The sequence below is a fragment of the Mustela erminea genome, chromosome 20 (assembly GCF_009829155.1).
Source record: "Mustela erminea isolate mMusErm1 chromosome 20, mMusErm1.Pri, whole genome shotgun sequence".
In the NCBI taxonomy this organism is placed as follows: Eukaryota; Metazoa; Chordata; class Mammalia; order Carnivora; family Mustelidae; genus Mustela; species Mustela erminea.
Window position 1 is genome coordinate 39,608,616 of NC_045633.1, and position 22,552 is coordinate 39,631,167.

Below are 22,552 nucleotides of genomic sequence, written 5' to 3' on the forward strand. Positions count from 1 at the left end.
CTGGCGAGGATGCGGAGAAAGGGGAGCCTCCTGCACTGTTGGTGGGAATGTAAGCTGGTGCAGCCACTCTGGAAAACAGCATGGAGGTTCCTCAAAAGGTTGAAAATAGAGCTACCCTATGACCCAGCAATTGCACTACTGGGTATTTACCCTAAAGATACAAACGTAGTGATCTGAAGGGGCACGTGCACCTGAATGTTTATAGCAGCAATGCCCACAACAGCCAAACTATGGAAAGAGCACAGTTGTCCATCAACAATGAATGGATAAAGATGTGTGGTGTATACGTGTGTACACACACACACAGGAGTATTATGCAGCCACCAAAAAATTGACGTCTTGCCATTTGCAACAACGTGGATGGAACTAGAGGCTATTATGCTAAATGAAATAAGTCAGAGAAAGACAATTATCATATGATCTCCCTGATATGAGGAATTTGAGAAACAAGACAGAGGATCATAGGGGAAGGGAGGGAAAAATGAAACAAGATGAAACCAGAGAAGGAAACAAACCATAAGACACTCTTAATCTCAGGAAACAAACTGAGGATTGCTGGAGGGGAGGGGGGTGGAGGGGATGGGGTGGCCGGGTGGTGGACACCGGGGAGGGTATGTGCTACGGTGAGTGTTGTGAATTGTGTAAGGCTGATGAATCACAGACCTGTACTCCTAAAACAAATAATACATTACATGTTAATAAAAAAAATAATAAATAAAGGGGTGCCTGGGTGGCTCAGTTGTTAAGTGTCTGCCTTCGGCTCAGGTCATGATCCTGGGGTCCTGGGATTGAGTCCCACATTGGGCTCCCTGCTCAGCAGGAAGCCTGTTTCTCCCTCTCCCACTCCCCCTGCTTGTGTTCCTTCTCTTACTGGATCTTTCTCTGTCAAATAAATAAATAAAGTCTTAAATAAATAAATAATAATTTTTTAAAAATTGTTTGCATCGTTAAGTAAATAAAACCTCAAATAAAGTCCAAAACCAGATGTTTCACAGGTGAATTCTAGAAAACATTCAACCAAGAATTAACACCAAATTTTCTCAAACTCTTCTGAATTGCTAAAGCAGAGGGAACAATCTCTAAGTCATTTTATGAGGCCAAGACTGCCCTGATAACCAAAGTCAGGCAAAGACACCACAAAAAAACTAAAGACCACTAGCTCTTATGTTGCTGTAAAATCCACAACAAAATATTAACCCAACTAGCCTATTACGGGATTACACACAATGGGACTAAGTTGAGGAATGCAAGAACTGTTCAACAGTGAAAATCAATGAAATAAATCACATTAACAAATGAAGGAAAAACCCCTTAATCATCTCAGTTGCTGCAGAAAAAGCATGTGACACAATTCACACCCTTTCATGATAAAAATATTTTTAAAAACTTGGAATAGAAGGGAACTACCTCAACACAACAAAGGCCATATATGAAAAACCCAAAGCCAACACCTAGCCAATGGTGGAAGACTGAAAGCTCTTTCTCTAAATCAGAACATGACAAGGATGTCTTCTTTCACCACTGCTATGCTCAACACAGGACCAGAAGTCCTAGCCAGAGGAATTAAACAAGACAAAGAAATAAAAGCACGCAAGCTGAAAAAGAAGAAAATTATCTCTGTTCACAGACAACATTACGTTATAGGTAGAAAGCCTGAAGATTCCACAAAAAACTGGTAGAACCATTTCAGCAAAGTTAGAGGATACAAAATCAATACATGAAAACCAGTTGTGTTTCTATATACTAACAAGGAGCAATCTGGAAAAAAAATTCCATTTACAATAGCACTGAGAAAATAAAATACTGAGTAATAAACTTAACCAAGGACGTGAAAGACTCACACACTGAAGACTATAAAATGTCGCTGGAAGAAATTAAAGACACACTGAGTCCCAAAGAGATATTTATACACTCAGGTTCAGAGCAGCATCATTATGCACAATAGCTAAAAGGTGAAAACAACTCAGGCATCTATCAGTAGGTGAATGGAGAGGGCACCTGGGTGGCTGGGTTGGGCAACTGCCTTCAGCTCAGGTCATGATCCCGGAGCACTGGGATCGAGTCCTACATCCGGCTCCCAGCTCCATAGGGAGGCTACTTCTCCCTCTGACCTTCTCCCCTCTCATGCTCTGTCTCTCTCTCAAATAAAATTAAAATTAAAAAAAAAAAAGAAAGATAAATGACATATAAAATTTCACAGCGTTTAAAAGGAAGGAAAATTTGACACATGCTACAACAGGGATGACTCTTGAAGATATTACAGTAAATGAAATTAGTCACAAAAGGACAAATACCGTATGATCCCCTCAAGGGAGGTATTCAGAGTTCACAAGGGAAAGCAGACTGGTGGGCACCAGGGGCTAGAAGGCAGGGGAAGTGGAGAGTCATTATTTAATAAATGCACAGTTGGTTTCGCAAGATGAAGAATGGTCTGTGGGTGGACGGCAGTGATGGCTGTACAACAACGGGAATGTGCCTAATGAACTGCACACTTCAAAACGACTTGAATGGTAAAACAAAAAATTAAAATATTAAATGATATTCAATTTTTAAAAAGAAAACACACATACATGACTACATGATTCCACTCAGCATCTAGAGTAGTCAAATTCATACAAACAGGAATACAGAACGGTGGCTGTTGGGCTGGGGTGCGGGGGAAATGGGGAGTTAACTGGTACAGAATTTCAGTTTTGCAAGATCAAAAACTTCTGGATATTAGTTGTATAGCATATGAATATATTTATTTAAAGATTTTATTTATTTATTTGGCAGACAGAGACCACGAGTAGGCAGAGAGGCAGGCAGAGAGAGGAGGAAACAGGCTCCCCGCTGAGCAGAGAGCCCGATGCGGGGCTCGATCCCAGGACCCCGAGATCATGACCTGAGCCGAAGGCAGAGGCTTTAGCCCACTGAGCCACCCAGGCACTCCAGCATATGAATATATTTAACACTAATGAGTCGTACACTTAGAAGTGGTTTAGATGACAAATTTTACCAAATGTAAAAAAATTACACACACATTCACGCTTCAAAGATGTCTGCCTGTTCAGAGTTCACTTGGGCAAGGGAAGTACACTTAGTTTACTGATAGTGTATCAGCTGCGTGTCTGAAATAACATCCATGTTTCCCTCAAAAGAAAATTACTAATTATTCTTAATGAATGACAGAAGCTCTTGGGATTAATCAGTTCTGTACTAACTAAAAGATCAGAGCTAGTGTTCTTCTCATGTAATCTCTTAATCTAACTCTTTTTTTAAAAAGAGATTTTACTTATTTAACAGAGAGAGAGAAAGCATAAGCAGCAGGAGCGGCAGAGGGAGTAGGACAAGCAGGCTTCCACTGAGCAGAGAGCCCGATGTGGGGCTCGATCCCAGGATCATGATCTGAGTCGAAGGTAGCCATGTAACTGACTGAGCACCCAGGTACCCCTCTTAATCTAATTCTTAGTGATGTTTTTAATTCCTACAAGCTTAACTTACTCAAGAAAGCCACCAGGAAAAGTGATAGAGCTTTAAAAGAGAAAAGAATGTTATCGAGCCATTTTTGCCTCAAGCGACTTAAATGGTCGATTTTATAAAGAGCACTTTAATTTGTGAACCCAGCTGTCAACAAATTTGGCCTAAGTGCTGTACAGGCGTTATGTGGCAGGTCACAGAAATGGGACTCAAAAAAAAAAATCCAAAAAGATTTTAAGATTAAAAACTCTCATTAAAATTTTTGTTTCTAGCTCTAGAAGGATCCTTGTGTCTAAATCTCAGTTGTCTTATCCACAATATCATGATCCTACTTTAAAAGAACACTGCATGTTAATTATAATTTCGAAACCCATCGAAACAGAATGATAGCATTGCTGAGGATGGTTTTTGTAAACTATCAGTTTCATTTTGTCACACACTTTTCCTACTTAAAATAATTTTTACTACAGTGATTTGAAAGGGCACATGCACCCCAATATTTATAGCAGCAATGTTCCCAACAGCCAAATTATGGAAAGAACTTAGATGTCCATCGAGAGATGAATGGATAAAGGTGTGGTACGTGTACACACACACACACGAATATTACTCAGCTATCAAAAAGAACGAGATCTTGCCATCTACAAGGACACAGGTGGGGAATTATGCTAAGTTACGTAAGTCAGAGAAAGACAAATCCATATGATTTCACTCTTATGTGGAATTTAAGAAACAAAACAGATGAACATAGAGGAAGGAAAGGAAAAATAAAAAGATAAAAACAGAGAGGGAGGCAAACCATAAGAGACTTAACAGTAGGAAACTAATGGTTGCCGGAGGGGAGGAGGGTGGGGTGGAGTAACTGGGTGACGGGCATTAAGGGGGCACTTGACATGATGAGCACTGGGTGTTACATGCAACTGATGAGTCACTAAATTCTACCCCTGAAACTAATAATATACTATATGCTACTTTAATTGAATTTAAATTAAAAATAAAAAAATTTTACTTACTTGGTCAACTTGTGGCTTTTCATTGCTGTGAGAAATTCTCTAACAATCTCAGGACTCTGGTGCCTGCATGGTGTTTTTGATATATATTTCAATGTCTACCCAAAACAAAAGAAAGAAAAAGTAAGCATAAGACAATAAAACCCGAATGAGTATAAAGAAAGACAATGGCTATAATTAAGTATTCTAAAATTTTATTTCAAAAATCTTCTGTAAAAGGACCCATTACAGATTGGAGCATATTACGGAGACATGGTAATTAAATACAAAACAGTATCCTTGAAAAGAAAAATTTCCTTAATGGAAAAACTGAGAAAATTTGAATAAAATCTATGTATAATTTTCTTAGTTTTGATAATTGTGCCATGGTTATATGAGATGTTAACATCAGGGAAAACAAAGAGAAGGGCATATGGGAACGCTCAGCACCACCACCCTAACTCTTCTGTAAGACTACCATTATCTCAAAATAAAAGCTTTTACTTTTTTTAAGAGGGAACCCCACCTAGACATAACTTGAAAGGAACTTCAAACTTGAAAAGTAAACAGTAATCTCAAGCCTCTAAGTTAAGAGTCTCTCCCAAGTACAAGATCGGGCTGGTCTCAGACTCCTCCATAACGATGACCACTAGCAGACTAAGTAATACCTACAGAACCTTGCAGAACGGAAGTCAAACCCATGAACTCCAAGTTCAGATGAGGTGTCACTCACACATTAAGAACACTAGAAATATATTCTCAGGCTTTTTTTTTTAATTTTTTTTTTAAGATTTTATTTATTTATCAGAGAGAGAGAGGGGGAGAGAGCGAGCACAGGCAGACAGAATGGCAGGCAGAGGGAGAAACAGGCTCCCTGGTGAGCAAGAAGCCCGATGTGGGACTCGATCCCAGGACGTTGGGATCATGACCTGAGCTGAAGGCAGCTGCCCAACCAACTGAGCTACCCAGGCGTCCCAGATTTGAAAGGAAATAGCAGAAAACATAAATTATAAAAATAATGAGATAAAAAAATCAAACATCACATAAAACAAATATGGTTACTTAAACTTTTTTTTTTTAGATTTATTTATTTATTTATTTGACAGACAGAGATCACAAGTAGGCAGAGAGGCAGGCAGAGAGAAAGGAGGAAGCAGGCTCCCCACCAAGCAGAGAGCCCAATGCGGGGCTCGATCCCAAGACCCTGAGATCATGACCTGAGCTGAAGGCAGAGGCCCCAACCCACTGAGCCACCCAGGGGCCCCAACATTTTTAAGGATAAAGCATTAGGCTGGGAGAAAACATGGCAAAACATCAACTAAATGTTAAAACGATAAATTATTTTTGCTTTCTTCTTTATATTTTTTGGTACTTTCTAAGTTTTTAACAATAAAAAAACATTACTTTTTTTGTAATAAAGAATTCAGCTTTGCCAAAAGAGAAAGTTTGGCCTTTGTCCTCAGCTTCTGGGACGCAACCTCTAGACTCTTGGAATGCTATCTCAATGGAGTATCTTTGGAGGCCTTAGTCATACTGAATAGTCTTAAAAATGTGACTTAGGGTGGGGGCTTTGGGTCATGCAGTCTCAATGTACCTAGAGGCTGAGATGAACTACATAGAAAATCAATCTTCAATCATGCTTATATGATACAGCCCAAATAAAAATTGGGGACACCGAAGTTCAGCTGAGATTGCTGGTTGACAGTATTCTGTATGCATTGTTACACACCAATTTCAAGAGGAAAACATGCTCTGACTCCACATTAGAGGACAAAAGAAGCTCTAAGTTGGAATTTCTTTTTTTTTTTTTTTTTTTTTTAGACTGAACAGGATCTTTAATGTCTGGAATTAGGATGATTATAAGGTTGAGGGTAGCTGGCAAGTTGGAATTTCTCTTAAAACCTGTCCCATATGCTTTCTCCCTTGGCCAATTTTAATTTGTAGTAAACTGCAACTATGACTACAATAGCTTTCCATGAGTTCTGAGTACTTCCAGTGAGTTACTGAACCCAAGGGTGGTCTTAGGCATCCCTGACTTGCAAACAGTGTTAGAACTGAGGGCAATCCTTTGACTATTCCCCCCAACTTTATCATTGGCTAAGCCTCACCATTGGCTAAACTCTTCGCACTTGTACAAACAGAATAAAACTGGGTTATGGTAAAACTACTCAAATCAAGTAAGAGGTAGTCATGATTTGGTGGCTAGTCATCTGCAGACTAAACCAACCCCTCCATGGTAGTTTGGGTGCCCCCAGAAGCACAGGCTTACTTCATAGGTGATAGTATTCAAGTTCTGTTGCCCAGAACTGTGTTTGTTCTTTCCACTTTCCTTCCGTTGCTCTTTCAGATCAGTCAGTAACTGGAACACCTAGGAAGTGATAAAATATTTTTATGAATAAATGTGAGAAATGTATTTCAAGGTCAATGATTTTGAAGAATAAATAGGACTGTGCCTCTTTTCCCTCACAAACCCTCCCCCAACTCTTGTATTAGAGCAAATATGAGTCTGAGAAGCAGCTGACACTTTAAAAATGCTTTTGTCTAATTTCAATAATCCAAATTCATTAGTTTATTGAAAATATTCCAAATGTTCCCTTTCAACATATACCGTATCACTGATCTCTTATATTAAAAATATATTGAGTACAGGGCGCCTGGGTGGCTCAGTGGGTTAAGCCGCTGCCTTCGGCTCAGGTCATGATCTCAGGGTCCTGGGATCGAGTCCCGCATCGGGCTCTCTGCTCAGCGGGGAGCCTGCTTCCTCCTCTCTCTCTGCCTCCCTCTCTGCCTACTTGTGATCTCTCTCTGTCAAATAAATAAATAAAATCTTTAAAAAAAAAAAATAACAAAATACCTAGGAATCAATTTAACCAAGAATGAAAGATCTATACACTGAGCAGGATAAGACACTGAAACTGAAGAAGACACAAATAAATGGAATGATATTCCATGCTCATGGATTAGAAGAATTAGTAATGTCCGTACTACCCAAAGCAATCTACAGATTGCGTGTAATCTCTATCAAAATTCCAATGGCATTCTTCACAGAAATAGAAGCAGCAATCCTAAAATTTTATGTAACAACAAAAGACCGTGAATAGTCAAAGCAATCCTAAGAAAGAAGAGCAAAGCTGGAGGCATCATACTTCCTGATTTCAAACTACATTACAAAGCCAAGAAATCAAAATGGTATTGTATTGACATAAAAAGACATAAATCAATGGAACAGAACAGAGTCCAGAAATAAACCCACACATATGTGATTAGTTAATTTTGACAAAGGAGCCAAAAATACACAATGGAGAAAAGAGAGTCTCTTCAATAAATGGTGCTGGGAAAACTGGACCATTACCTTATACCACACATAAAAAATTAACTCAAAATGAATTAAAGAACTGAATGCAAGACCCGAAACCATAAAGCTCCTAGAGGAAAACACAAGAGACAAGCTCCATGACATCGGTTTTGGTGATGATTTTTTTTTTTAAACACCAAAAGTAAAGGCAACAAAAGCAAAAATAAAAGTGGGACTACATCAAACTAAAAGGCACAGCAAAGGAAACCAGCAAAATGAACAGACAACTTACAAGATGAGAGAAAATATTTACAAATCATCTATCTGATAAGAACTTAATACTCAAAACATATGAAGAACTTAAAAAACAACCAATCGCATTAAAAAATGGGCAGAGCACTGAAACAGACTTTTTTCAAAAGACACACAGATGGCCAACAGACACATAAAAAGATGTTCAACATCAGTAATCATCAGGGAAATGCAAATCAAAACTGCAATGAGATTTGACTTCACAGCTGTTAAGACAGCTAACATCAAAAAGACAAGAAATAATGTGTAGGCAAGGAAGAGAAGAAAAGGAAACCCTTGTGCACTGCTGATGGGAATGTAAATTCATGCAACCACTATAGAAAGACATAATGGAGGGTCCTCAAAAGTTAAAAATAAAACCACTATATGATTCAGCAATTCCACCTCTGGGTATTTTATCAAAACAAAATAAAAACACTAACTCATATGTAAGACATATGCACCACCATGTTCAATGCAGCAATATTTACAATAGCCAAGATATGGAAACAATGTGGGTGTTCATCAACAGATGAATTTTTAAAAATGGTTTTTATATAAACAATGGAATATTATTTGGCCATAAAAAAGAATGAAACCTTGCTATTTGCAACATGGATGGATCTTAGGGTATTATGCTAAGTAAAATAAGCCAGACAGAGAAAGACAAACATCTTACGATCTCACTTACATGAGGAATCTTAAAAAACAAAACAAAATCAAACGAGGGGGTGCCTGGGTGGCTCAGTTGGTTAAGCAGGTAACTCCTGATTTCAGCTCAAGTCATGGTCTCAGGCTTGTGGGATCAACCCAGGGTTGGGTTCCATGGTCAGCACAGAGTATGCTTGTCCCTCTCCCTCTTCCCCTCCACCTGCTAACAAGCGTGTGCATTCTCTTTCAAATAGATACATACATACATAATAAAATCTTCACCCCCCTCAAAAAAAAAAGAAAAAAAGCTCAGAGACATAGAGAACAGACTCATGGCTGCCAGAGGCAGGAGGCAGAGGGTGGGCAAAATCAGTAAGGGAGTCACAAGGTACAAATTTCCAGTTATAAAATAAGTATGAGGATATAACGTACAGGACGGTGACTACAGTAAATCTGTACTGAATATGTGGACGTTGTTAAGACAGGAAATCTCAATAGTTCTTATCACAAGAAAAAAAAATCTGTATGTATCGTAATGGGAGTTTACTAAACTTATTGTGGTAATTTCACAATGTACAAATACTGAATCATTTCATTGTACACCTGAAACTAATGTTATCTGTCAACTGTGCTTCAATTAAAATTTTTTTCCTACAAATAAGTTTTTTCTAAAACAGGGTCCTGTTTCACTAATATGAAAATCTAGTAAGTTTATTTCCAAAAAAGAAAAACTATGATGCAAGTGATAAATATAAATTTTATTTATTTATTTTAATATAAATTTTATTTAAAAAAAAAAAAAAAGAAGGCAAAAGAATTGCTACAGAACTTTAGAAGTAAACTTTCCCCACAAGGGAAAAACATGTATGTGTTCGTGCTGAGGACGCTGGGTGGAGGATATACCTTTCCTATTTTAGAGATTATGCCAGAGACCGAAGAAAGTTGTAAGTATGGGTTCATAAACCATTACTAGATACAACAGAACCCCTCCCCTGTTTCTCACTATTTTTTCAGAAATACTATCATGAGATTAATGCAATGTTTCCCCAAAGGATAAAACCCCCAAACATTCAGAATCCAAACTGGACAAGGAAGTTTCTAAAAGCCAATGGCTTGACTAACAACCATTTCCTTCCTGTTATTAGTAGCAACAATTTAAGGAAGGAGTATGACCAACTATGTTAATTCCAGTACTTTCTATTTTCTATATCACACAAGAGAGACTTAAATCTCCTAAAGTCTTCATGAATTTAGATTCCAGAAAATGAAAAATTGACAGTGAATGTATGAACTGTTCTTTATGTACCTGGAGTTAACCTATCAGAAGGCTTTGTGAAAATACCAAATAAAACGAAGGCAAAATAGTAGGCAGGCAAAAATAATGTTATTATCTCCCCTCTCGCCAATTTCTTTCCTTTTTGCCTCTCTTTCTCCAAAAACCCAACCCTCATGCCCCCAAATTCCAAATCTGCTAGTTCATACTAAATTTTTCAGAATGGTGCATCAACTAATCTGTCACTTTCAAAATGAAAGTGTTAATACTTATAAGATTATTATGAGGATTGAAATAATAACAAATAAAAGCATTTTATAGGTAAAGAGTAGTAATTAGGAAAGGCGTAAGTATTTTAGTGGAAAACTTTGCAGGCAGAAACAGTTCTAAAATAGATGCTTCCATCCCATGAAGGGATATCAAATGAAGATCTAAAATACTTGGGTTTGGGGAAGGCTGCCTACTGTAAACTGAAGTCTTCCCAGCTTCCCAGAATTACTGTGTATAATTTACCAAGCTTATAATTCCTAGGTCCACCAGATGGTGCCATCTGTCTTACTTTAAAGTTGAAAATCCAAATGAATTCAGTCATTTTAACTGAAACTAGTTCAATAATCTACCAAAGCAAAGGGCAAACTACCAGAGAGGAAAATTCAATAGTTTACTTCAGAGCTACTTACCTCGTAGTTACTGAGCAGTGCAGAACTGGCATCCTTCCTGCAAAAGAGAGTAAATGATCATCAGTCTCGGCTCAAATTCCTTTGTGAGAATTAAATATCTGTAAAATACTTCCCGTATCAAGATTGAGTAGTTCAGTTCAGGAATTTAGAGACTATAACCTAAAACTGAGAAATGTCCTAAGTCCTACTGGTTTAGCAGGCAATGGACAACTTCAGAGTAAACTTCCCTCTCTACGGCATATAGAACACATCATTTACTAAGTAGGTGATCGAAATACTATACTTATCCTTAATCTATGTAAGCAGAAGTTAAGAAAAATCAATCATCTGGGAGAAGTCACTTAAAGGAAGAACAGGGGGCAAATCCAGAGAGTTAGGAAGGGGTGTCAATAAAGCGAGGGAGCGAAACTCAACTGGAGACACAACAGTGCGGTCTCATCCCACAGGCACGTAGCTTCCGGAGTACCATCCGCCTCCCCTCAGTTACTGACAAGATACCTTGGGCAGGCAATGTACCCTACCCTCTGAATCACGGAAAATGGGATCATTAACACTAACATCACTTCTGGGAATTTCAGCAGTGTCAAGAATCCTGCCAGAGATTCATAAACGTGTTCATCTTCTCATCAATCCAACAGGCAAAGGTCACGTGTCAAGCAGTGGTCATTGTGCCTGCAATCAAGGCACAATGTCATCTTTCATGTATGAGTGAGCACAGCAATGTGACTTGTATTAAAGTATTATTAAGCCATTCTACAATATCACATCAGAAGTATTTACTGTTTTTAATAGTCTAGAGGCTGTACAGCGTGATAATTATGAGCAGTTTTGAGAGCTTGTCTGGAGGTTCTAGCAGGGGAGCGCAGCTACTCGTATACCCTTGACCGAAGAACGGTCCTATCCTCTATTGGGGAAGGTCCTCCTCTTCGACCGAGCGCGCAGCTTCGGGAGGGACACACGTGGAGCGGTGAGGGAGGAAGGGGACACCGGCCTAGCCAGCCAGATCAGCCGAATCAACCCTGGCGATCAATGGGGTGAGAGATGTCGCAGCCAGATCGCCCTCACATCCTATGAGCAGTTTTGAAATCAGACAAATCTGGGTTCAAATTCTAGCTCTGCCACTTAAAAGGTCTGGGAGTTTTGGCGAGTTTATTAACCTCCCCAAGCTTCTCATTTAAAACAAAAACTGGGGGGGGGGGGGCGCCTGGGTGGCTCAGTGGGTTAAGCCTCTGCCTTCAGCTCAGGTCATGATCTCAGGGTCCTGGGATCGAGTCCGGCATCAGGTTCTCTGCTAGGCAGGGAGCCTGCTTCCTCCTCTCTCTCTCTCTGCCTACTTATGATCTCTGTCAAATAAATAAAATCTTAAAAAAAAAAAAAAAAACCACAACAAAAAACAAAAACTGGGGAGCAGAGTGGGAGACTGAGTTGCAGGAGCATCGCATGTACCCTGCTGCCGCCATCCGGGAGTCTCCTGCCCGGCCCAGGGGAGCGAATTCCAAGCATCTCCTGCTATGGCTGCTCCTTGGAGCCAGGAGCAGGTAAGCGGAGTATGTGAAACCCTCTGGCCCTAGACCTGAGGCCCTCTTCCCATTTCCCGAATCACCATGACCCACTTCACCAAGGGCCCTTCTTGATATGCTCTCTGTCAAGGTCAAGAGCAAGATCCCTTCCAAGCACATCCTCAGGCAGATCTCTGAAACTGGAGAGAAGAGCTGACTGGCATGAGCACTGGCAGCAACTTTCAGCATGGCTCAAAAGATGGCACCATCCTCGGCGAGCTCATAAACAAGTTGCCAGGCTCAGTGAAGAAGATTAATGAGTCCTTGTTAAACTGGCCCCCGTTGGAGAATATCGGGAACTTTATTAAACCTACTCAGGCTTATGGCATGAAGCCACACGACATATTTGAAGCAAATGATCTTTTCGGGAATGGAAACATGACCCAGGTTCAGACTATGCTGGTGGCTCTGGCAGGCCTGGCTAAAACAACCAATGACGCTTCCATACAACCAATGACGCTGGAGTTAAGTCTGATGAAAAGCAAGAAAGACATTTTGATGAAGGAAAGTTAAAAGCTGGCCAAAGTGTAGCTGGTTCGCAGACGGGAGCCAACAAATGTGCCAGCCAGGCAGATATGACAGCCTATGGCACCAAGAGGCATCTTTATGATTCCAAAATGCAAATGACAGACCTTTTGACCAAACCACAATTAGTCTGCAGATGGGCACCAACAAAGGAGCCAGCCACATGGGGATGTTAGCACCAGGTACCAGAAGAAACATCTATGATCAGAAGCTAACATTACAACCAGTGGACAACTCGACAATTTCTCTATAGACGGGAACCAACAAAGTTGCTTCCCAGAAAGGAATTAATATGTATGGGCCTGGGCGGCAAGTACATGATGGCAAACACTGTGCCACTCCCACAGAACCTGTCATTCGCAATGGAAGCCAAGAAACAGGAACAAAAGGATCTGAAATTAGTGGTAGGGATTATCAGGCAGAACACCCAGATGAATATCATGGAGAGTACCAAGATGACCACCCCAGAGATTCCCAATATGGCAACCAGGGCATTGATTATTAGACTGGCGCAGAGGAGCTCAGCTTTTAGTCCACTGTTTTTATTCAGTGAGAACCAAGCTAACCTTGAGTAGTTTTTATCTTGTCTCCCTAAAACACTATCGTGCTTATTGTACCTAAAAGAAGTATTGCCTGACATTCCCCCTTCCTTTTTCTGCTTCTTCCCTAAATAGCTGCCTTTTCGCGTTGTAACAGTTCAATCTTAGAGCAGAAGCAGTAACTCCCACGGGAAGTAAAAGGAATACTGTGTACAGGGAGTACTCCCCGTACAGCCAAGTCTCTTATTAAAGACCTATACTTAATTTTTAAGATTTTATTTGAGAGAGAGACAGAGACAAAGCACAAGCAGAGGCAGCAGACTCCCCACTGAGCAGGGAGCCCGACTGACCCGAGTTGAAGGTAGAGGCTTAACTGACTGAGCCACCCAGTCTTACAATCTATTAATAAACTGGGATTTTGAAACAACAGGAGACTTTTTTTCTTTTTTTTTTTTTACAGTTTAGTATCTCTTTTCTACCTGGAGATAGAAATTGCTAAATCATTGCTAAATGAGATCTTTGCCAACTAAATTCATGCAGCATTTTAGAAATTTACACATCAATGTCTTAGTTTGCTAATTTTTTTTTAAAGATTTTATTTATTTATTTGACAGAGATCACAAGCAGGCAGAGAATCAGGCAGAGAGAGAGGAAGGGAAGCAGGCTCCCCGCTGAACAGAGAGCCCTCCCAGGACCCTGGGATTGTGACCTGAGCCTAAGGCAGAGGCTTTAACCCACTGAGCCACCCAGGCGCCCCTTAGTTTGCTAATTTTTAAATAAAGTCCTTATCAGGGTGTATTTGTGACTACATGTGTGCTCATTCTCTTACCTAAACTGAAAGATCTTTTCAGGGAGGTGTTTCTAAAGGCGTGTGTAAAGATTGGTCTGCGGACACTCAGGTCTGGGTGGTACATCCGTGCCAGTGTATCCACGTAGAGTTGCTCTGTGCTCTTCCACTGTTTATTTATTTATTTTTTAAATATTTATTTATTTGACAGAAAGAGATCACAAGTAGGCAGAGAGGCAGGCGGTGGGGGTGGGGGCGGGGGAAGCAGGCACCCCGCTGAGCAGAGAGCCCGATGCGGGGCTCGATCCCAGGACCCTGAGATCATGACCTGAGCTGAAGGCAGAGGCTCAACCCACTGAGCCACCCAGGCACCCCTCTTCCACTGTTTATTGCTACATTTCTTTTTTTTCTTTTTAAATATTTATTTGACAGAGATCACAAGTAGGCAGAGAGGCAGGCAGAGAGAGGGGAGGAAGCAGGCTCCCCGCCGAGCAGAGAGCCGGATGCAGGGCTTGATCCCAGGACGCTGGGATCATGACCGGAGAAGGCAGAGGCTTAACCCACTGAGCTACCCAGGCACCCCTATTGCTACATTTCTTGATGTAAACTTATCTCACTGTATTTTTTATAAGTATTTTGGGAACATTAAAAAAAAATGGGGATTAAGTAGCACCTCTAAGTGTAGCCTGGATTCCAAGCCAGCTCCACTGATCAGAGCTCTGTAAATTCAGGCAAATTACTCAACCTCTCTGTACTTAGATTTCCTCATCCACGAAATGATAATTCGAGTACTAATCATGTACAATTATTTACAGGATTAAACTGAAAAATGTAAAGCACTGGAACACAGCAAATACTCAAAAATACCACCTACTGTCACTACCTGTGCTATTACCGTAACGTCTTCCTAGCTCATGAAGCTGTTATGGAGATGAAATGAGAGACAAATTTTAAAACTGTAGCACTGTTCTTGGTACTTATTAAGACCTTCCTTAACGGAAGCCGTTGTTTTTTTAAAGATCTCACCTCACTGAATCCTCATTAAAAAACCCTATGATGTAGGGGCTATTATTTTTCCTTCTTTGCAGATGATGAAACTGAAGCTCAGAGATTTAAAAATTTGCCTCAGGTCATGCAGTAAGAAGCCTAACTGAAGCGGAAGGTAACTACGGAACTGTGAAAAACGAGACTGGATTAGACAAATGGAATCTAATAATGCAGAATCCTAAAAATTCAGGAAGCACTCTGGACCTGACATACCGTATAATAAAGACGGCTGTTTGTTCCTAAACCAGGAGCGGGGCTGTATGATGAAAATGCTGACACAAAATTTCAAAAACACGGGCCAAACAGATGAGTGATTTCCCTAAGCAATCAATAAAGCAAAACAAGCAGGTGGTGAACACAAGAATCTGACCTAGGCCTTTGGTCAGGAGCACAGGGACGTCAGCACTCTAATCTAACCAACACGTGAAGCTTACCAAACACTCCAGACATTTAACAAACAGCTGGGATTTCACAAAAGTGCTGCTTTGCCCAATGACCACAACTGCACTGATGTCACAAAGAATATCACATTTAAAAGGAATCTAAAACAGGAAGAACCATGCATAATTAGTGTCTATGATATGGTTCATTTAAAACTGAAAAGGACAAATCAAACCACATGTCATCTCTGCCTACTTAATCGGGAAGTGAGTCCACAAGGCTTCTTCCTATCTTTGCTTGAAATAGAGTTAAAACTCCCTGTGTGCCCTAAAATACACTGTAACTAAGAAATCCCTTGCTGGAACTAACTGGAAAAATAACACAAATGTTATTTTTCCTCAAGGCTAAGGGACCCATCCCAGGTGCCATTGCTACAACTTCATTTCCAACTCAGAGCCTCTCTTTCATGCAGAATATTCTATGCCTTAGGAAAACCTGCCCTTGGCTATTCCAAGTTATGGCCCCAATACCCAAGCCAACACTGTTAATGCAAGAATCCAAAGAACACCTAGAACCAGGATAAAAAGGAAAGTCGCTGTCTTGCACGTGTGTCTTTTTTTTTTTTTTTAAGATTTTATTTATTTGACAGAGAGAGAGAGATCACAAGTAGGCGGAGAGGCAGGCAGAGAGACAGAGGGGGAAGCAGGCTCCCCGCGGAGCAGAGAGCCCCATGTGGGGCTCAATCCCAGGACCCTGAGATCATGACCTGAGCCAAAGGCAGAGGCTTCAACCCACTGAGCCATCCAGGCGCCCCACTTGCACATGTGTCTTAATGAATCTGTGTTTGGGGGCCAGGAGAACAATGGATAAACAAGTACCCCATCTTGGAGATTCTGGCTGGCAGAGGCTGATTTATTCATTTATTCTTTTATTAGGAAGATAAATAAAAATTTTTTTCTCAGTAAATACTAATGGAATAAATGCCAATATACGCTAGGCTTTCCTTTATTTAATAAAATGCCTAACAGGCATAAGATCTACCCCTGATGAAATGAACTATGGTCATTTCAGTTCCTAAATGAACTGTGCATATCAAGAAAAGTTTTTAAGACAGCGCTTTATCCTACTATAACCACCACTAAGTGGCAGATTGGTGGGAACAGGAAATGGTAAGACCGGACAGATACCAACTTAATCAAGTTATCTCACTGAACAGCAGTGATGATGATGTGACGCACTGAGAAAGACACATCCCTTATAGCAATCCTGTTAAAGAACATCTAATTTGAATCTAGCCATAAGGACATAACCAGACAAACCCAAGAAGAGGAACATAGTTCAAAACAACATGTATAGATTCTTCAGATATCAGTGTCATTTGTAACAATGTCAATGTCACAAAAACAGGCAAGGAAACTGTTTTTAGAATAAAGGAGATTAAAAAACTATGACAACCAAAACTTGGATGACAACTAAAAATATGATTCTTAAAGCCTGATTGAAAACAAAAAAAAAAAAAAAAAAAAAAAAAAAAGATTCTTGACTGGATTCTGAATCGGTGGTTAAAAAAAAAATCTAGCTGGGGGACCAAGGTGGTTCAGTTAAGGGGCTACCTTTGGCTCAGGTCATGATCCCAGGGTCCTAGGATCAAGCCCTGCGTGGGGCTCCCTGCTAGGTGGGGAGTCTGCTTCTCCCTCTCCTTCTGTCCTTCCCTGTTTGTGCTCTATGAATAAATAAAGATCTTTTTAAAAAATTAGCTAAAATGACACTGGACAATGGGAGAGATTTTGTATTTTAATATATTTTAATTTGTACAACAATGCTAATTCCCTAGGTGTGACAATTGTACTGCAGTTAAGTACATTTTTAAGACTGGGTAAAATGACATGGTATCTACAACTCTGAAATGATTCGGTAGAGACAGAGAGAGTGTGTGTGTGGAGAGAGAGAGAAAGAATGTAGACATGTGGAGAGACAGAATGTGGACGTGTGTAAGAGAGGTAAGGCAAATGAATCAAAATGGTAACAAATAGTGACTCTAAATACAGGATAGGAAGGTCCCTGTGGTGCTCTTTTTGCAACTGTTCTATGGGTCTGGAATTTTTCAAGCTAGAAAGTTAAGAAAAATGGAAATGTAAAACTAAAGAATTCCATAAGGTTAAAAAGGACATTAATATAACCTATAATTGAAGACATAAAATGCATTTTCCTCCAGTGTTTTTTCAGGGTGACTAGAATCCACCAATTTTGTATTTACAAGCTGTTGTTCCTACTGAGCAGAAACTGTCTGCTCTACACAGCTTGCACTTTTGTGTAATACATTCACAAGCATTCAGACTTCTAGAAACTGCCCACCTACACAAAACTTCGTATTTTCCTAGAGAACTTAGACTAGTACTGATTTTAATTACAGATGTTTAAAGCAAATATTCCAAATGAATTTTAAAGATTGTTTGAATCTACTTTTACAGGCAGGCAGTCATTTTATTTCCTTAAGTAATAAATTAGCTGACTGAAGTTGACCTGCTATTTTATTTTATTTTTTCTTTTTTAAGATTTTATTTATTTATTTGACAGAGAGATATCACAAGCAGATGGAGAGAGCAGAGAGCCCGATACGGGACTCGATTCCAGGACCCCGAGATCATGACCTGAGCCGAAGGCAGCGGCTTAACCCACTGAGCCACCCAGGCACCCCTGACCTGCTATTTTAAATGCAACCTGTAAATTTTGTTTAAATTGCGGAGTCAATTTAATGGACGTAAACAACTACTTTGGAAAACTGAATTCTGAATAAACAGAACAAAATGATCTCCTGGCAGATTTTCTTCAGAAACACACATACACATGCAAACAGCACCTTTAATTGCCACACCTTTATTTAACTTACGCACATAACGACGAAGAGAACTGCTCAAATTCCCCTATGTTCAACCTACATTATTGATTCAAGTCACGTTCTGAAAAACTAAACTCAAGTACAAGAAACTGGGCAGATTTCAAAGTCAACAAAAGTAATCTGTGCCATCCTCCGGAGAGCTAGCAAACGAGTACCCTCTTCCCAGTCTTACTACCGAACTGTTACAGGACCCATGAGCTAACTTCTCTACCTCTCAGTGTTTCCAGCTATAAAATGAAGGAAATTCTTACAATGATTTCAAAATGATGATACAGAAGACAATCTGTTTTCCCTAACTCTGTACATTAAGTTCAATAATAAAAAGGTGAACACAGGGATGTCTGGGTGGGTCAGTTAGTTAAGCATCTGCCGTCAGCTCAGGTTATGATCCCAGGGTCCTGGGATCAAGTCCCGCATCAGGCTCCCTGCCCAGTGGGAAGCCTGCTTCTCTCTCTCCCTCTGCCTGCTGCTGCCCCTGCTTGTGTTCTCTCTCTCTCTCTGTCAAATAAATAAATAAATTTAAAAAAAATACATAAAATAATTTTTAGAAAGAGTGTATACAAAGCTTTCCAGGTATATCAATAACCCAAGCATTAGACAAAGTTAGCCAAATAGAAAACACCTTATATGTACACAAATACTTAACTTTGTACAAATATTCTGTATCCTTTCGCATGAGGAAAATGTTTCCAAATGACCACCAAAAAGTTTTTATTTTTTTAAATTCTACCAATCAGGGGCGCCTGGGTGGCTCAGAGGGTTAAGCCGCTGCCTTCGGCTCAGGTCATGATCCCAGGGTCCTGGGATCGAGTCCCGCATCAGGCTCTCTGCTCAGCAGGGAGCCTGCTTCCTCCTCTCTCTCTCTGCCTGCCTCTCTGCCTACTTGTGATCTCTCTCTGTCAAATAAATAAATAAAATCTTTAAAAAAAAAAATTCTACCAATCAAATAAAGCAAAAATATTCCTCACCTTTAAAAAATTTCTAGCATATGTCTACATGTATTATTTGCTCAATAGATATTTATTCAGTGATTGAAGGAAAAAAATGTAGTAAAAACTCAGAGAAGTTTTCCTTTTATTCCTCCTTCTTCCAGGATCTAGGAATGCCTGAAAAAGGCACAATATGTTTGTTCTCCCAGAGAAACAGAGTTCTGCCGAAGACCCTAAGGACTACACTGCTAGGGACCACATCTCATGTTGGAGGCCAGTAAGGAACTAAGTTCGGCCTCCAGACTTTTCCATTCCAGGGGTCCTTCTACTCGCAAATCACATCCCTACAGAAACCTCACTTTCCCATAAATTGCTAGCTGCAAAATTCCTGATTGGTTTCAGTAAGTTTCTGACTCCTTGGGAGAAACGGACTGCTATTGGAGAAAATCTCTTGATTCAAACCATTTCACTTAAGAAAATCAGAGACTCTAAGGAAACTAGCTAATTCAATTATACTTTTAATTAGTTTGTTAAATTAATTAAGTATTGTTATATTATTTCATTCAACAACTATCTGCTGAAAATCTAATGTGTGCCAAATGTAGCTGCTAAGCCCCAGCCTTCATGGGGCTTTCTCATGAGGGAGACAAGACACTAAACAAGTAAACATGCATCTACTATTACAACTTATAATTATTCAAAGGAAAAGTAAATCATTGTGTTATAATAAGAGACAAGAGAAGGACTTATTTTGGATTGATAGAAAAGGGAAAGCAATACTCAACCTGAGCTATCAAAAAGATAAATGAAACCCAAAAATAAATAAACAAAAAAGCCAAATAAATAAATAAATAAATAAACAAAAAGATAAATAGGGAGCAGGACTGAGAAAAAGTATACCAGGCAGAGGGTCCCCTGGACCTTGGAAGGTTACAGAAACCACCTGCCAGTGGAAAATGTGTGTGTATGGAGTAGCAGCTCGAGAGTAAGTGAGGTTATACAAGGTCATACAGGTGCTAGCAAGGAATGTGGATGTTTCTTAGTACAACATAAAGTCAATGAAGAGTTTTATAGAGGGAGATGAGTTTTAGCCAATTAATATATTTTTAAAGACTTACTTATTTATTTACTTCTCAGAGAGAGAGAGAGGCAGGGACAGAGGGAGTACACACACAAGCAGCTGGAACGGCAGGCAGAGGGAGAAACAGGCTCCTCGCTGAGCAGAGAGCCCGATGCGGGACTCAATCCCAGGACCCTGAGATCATGACCTGAGCCGAAGGCAGACACTTAACTGACTGAGTCGCCCCAGCGTCACAGATCCAATTAATATTTTAGCATCACTCTGGCTGCTGATTGGAAAACAGAATGGAGGGGGCACAAGAGTGGAAGCCAAAGGCTACTGGCTAACCTGGACCAGAGAGGACAGACTACAGACTGAGCAACGGAGATGGTGAAAAGGAACTGCACATAAAAAATACTCAAGGTGACGATGACTGGACTGGCTGATGGACTGGACTGGGGGTGAGGAAGGGGTCCAGATTTCTGGACTAAGCACCTGGACCCACGATGAGAGAAAAGGGCTAGAAACACGCTTTCGGGAGTTATCAGCGAATAGATGAGAGTACGGAGAAAAAGGGTCCCAGCTCTGAGCTCTAGGACACCTCCTCATTTAGAAGCCAAGCAAGGGAGGAAGGGCAAACCAGGCAAGGACACTGAGAAGTAATCCTTGGCGTAGGGCAATGCAAACAGCATGTCACAAAGCCAGGAGCTTCTAGCGGTTTTCCGTTAAGTATAGCTGACACCCAGATTTCTGCATCCCCTGCTGCTAAGAGAGCAAGAAGGCTGAGGGCGGAAAATCAGCCTTGGAACTGGACAAGACGGAGGGCTCAGGTAATAACACAAAACCCGTTTCTGCGGACGGAAGGACGAAAGCCCAGCCGAATGACTGAGAATGAGGGATCAAGGACACCTCCAAACAGTTCTGCTGTAAAGGGAAGCAACAGTGGAGCCGTAAGTGGACCTGAATGTGCGGACAAGGGATTTTTTAAGACGGATAAACTAAAGCGGGATTGCATAAGGAGAGAAACACGGTTAATAGTAGCTTGGGCCGGAGTGATCTGAATGTTTCCCAAGAAGCAACCTACACCGCATTAAGGGACCGCAGGGGTCTCCTCCGTGGGCCAGCGCTCTTCTGGAACCAGACAGACACCACCAGAGCGCGCCCCGTACGGAAGGTACCGCTTCACGTCGTTACACGCCCGCACTGTGCTTCTCCGAAACCCGCACAGCAGCCCTGCAGAGACCGTTCAACAGGCGAAGAGCAGAGGGCAACAGCAAACCACCCCCGCCGGAGGGAGCGCGGGTTCACGCGGGCCGCGGGGACACCCGCCGGCGGGGCAGCTGCGGGGACTTCCACCCGCGGGCCACCGCAGCAGCACACGCGCCTTCTGCTCCCGCGCCCTCGCTCCAGGCTCAAGCACCTCCTTCTCCCCGGAAGACCTGCCCAGCCCACTCGGGAGCAGCTCCTCGGGGTCAGGGCTCCCCGCGGCCAGCCAAGCCCTAGCGCGGCGCCGGCCATCTCTTCGGCAGGGGCGGCCAGGGCGGACGCGGGGCTGTCCAGCTGGGACCCGGGCCGAGCTCGCCGCGGTGACCCACAACCCCAGGAAATGAATGAGGGCGCGAGCAGGCCCAGGAAAGGCCGCAGGTCAAGTGGCGCCGGGGCCCCGCGCGCCAGCCACTGGGTGGGCGCAGGGACGAAGGCTCCGGGGGCGGAGCGGGGACCCCTTTCCTCCCCGTGTCCCGCCCCAAGCCTCTGCCCCGAGCCCCGTACACCGCGCCGCCGCACGCCCGCGTCCCTCGGCTGCCCTCGGCCCAGCAGGCCCCGCTGCGGGCGTCTGCGCACGGCCGGGAGCGCGCCCCCGACGACGTACACTTCCATGCCGACCCCGCGCCGTCGCTTGCGGACGCACAGCCTCCTGCCGAGCCGCCTCCGCCGCCGCCGTCCGCGTCGCTCACCCCGCCGCCGGGTCTGCGCGCCGCGGGGCACGCCGGGACCGCCGCGCGGCACGCCGGGATCGCCGCGGGGCACGCCGGGACCGCCGCGCGGCACGCCGGGATCGCCGCGGGGCACGCCGGGATCCTGGCGGACCCGGCGGGTACTTCCGCGTGGTTAGCGGCTGGGCGCGGCGCCCCGGCTGGGTTTAGGGCGATTGAACGCAGGCCAGCGGCGCCCGTGCTTGCGCGGTCGG

General features: G+C 42.1%; 1 protein-coding gene and 1 pseudogene across 2 annotated transcripts in view; one reads left to right on the top strand and one right to left on the bottom strand.

The window, feature by feature from the left end:
• CRCP (CGRP receptor component) overlaps positions 1–22,299 on the bottom strand; it is a 57,926-nt gene extending 35,627 nt beyond the window's left edge. For both annotated transcript variants that reach the window (XR_004281722.1, XM_032327011.1), the window contains exons 1-4: positions 22,235–22,299; positions 10,639–10,675; positions 6,718–6,816; positions 4,473–4,567 (exon numbers count right to left, since the gene is read on the bottom strand). Coding sequence is in view for 1 of the 2 variants with exons in the window: in XM_032327011.1 (XP_032182902.1) it covers positions 4,473–4,567; positions 6,718–6,816; positions 10,639–10,675; positions 22,235–22,242 (239 nt within the window). In the remaining variant the exon portion in view is untranslated. The remainder of the gene's footprint in view (positions 1–4,472; positions 4,568–6,717; positions 6,817–10,638; positions 10,676–22,234) is intronic.
• On the top strand, positions 12,327–13,227 carry LOC116580596 (annotated as a pseudogene).
• Positions 22,300–22,552: the final 253 nt, after the last annotated feature.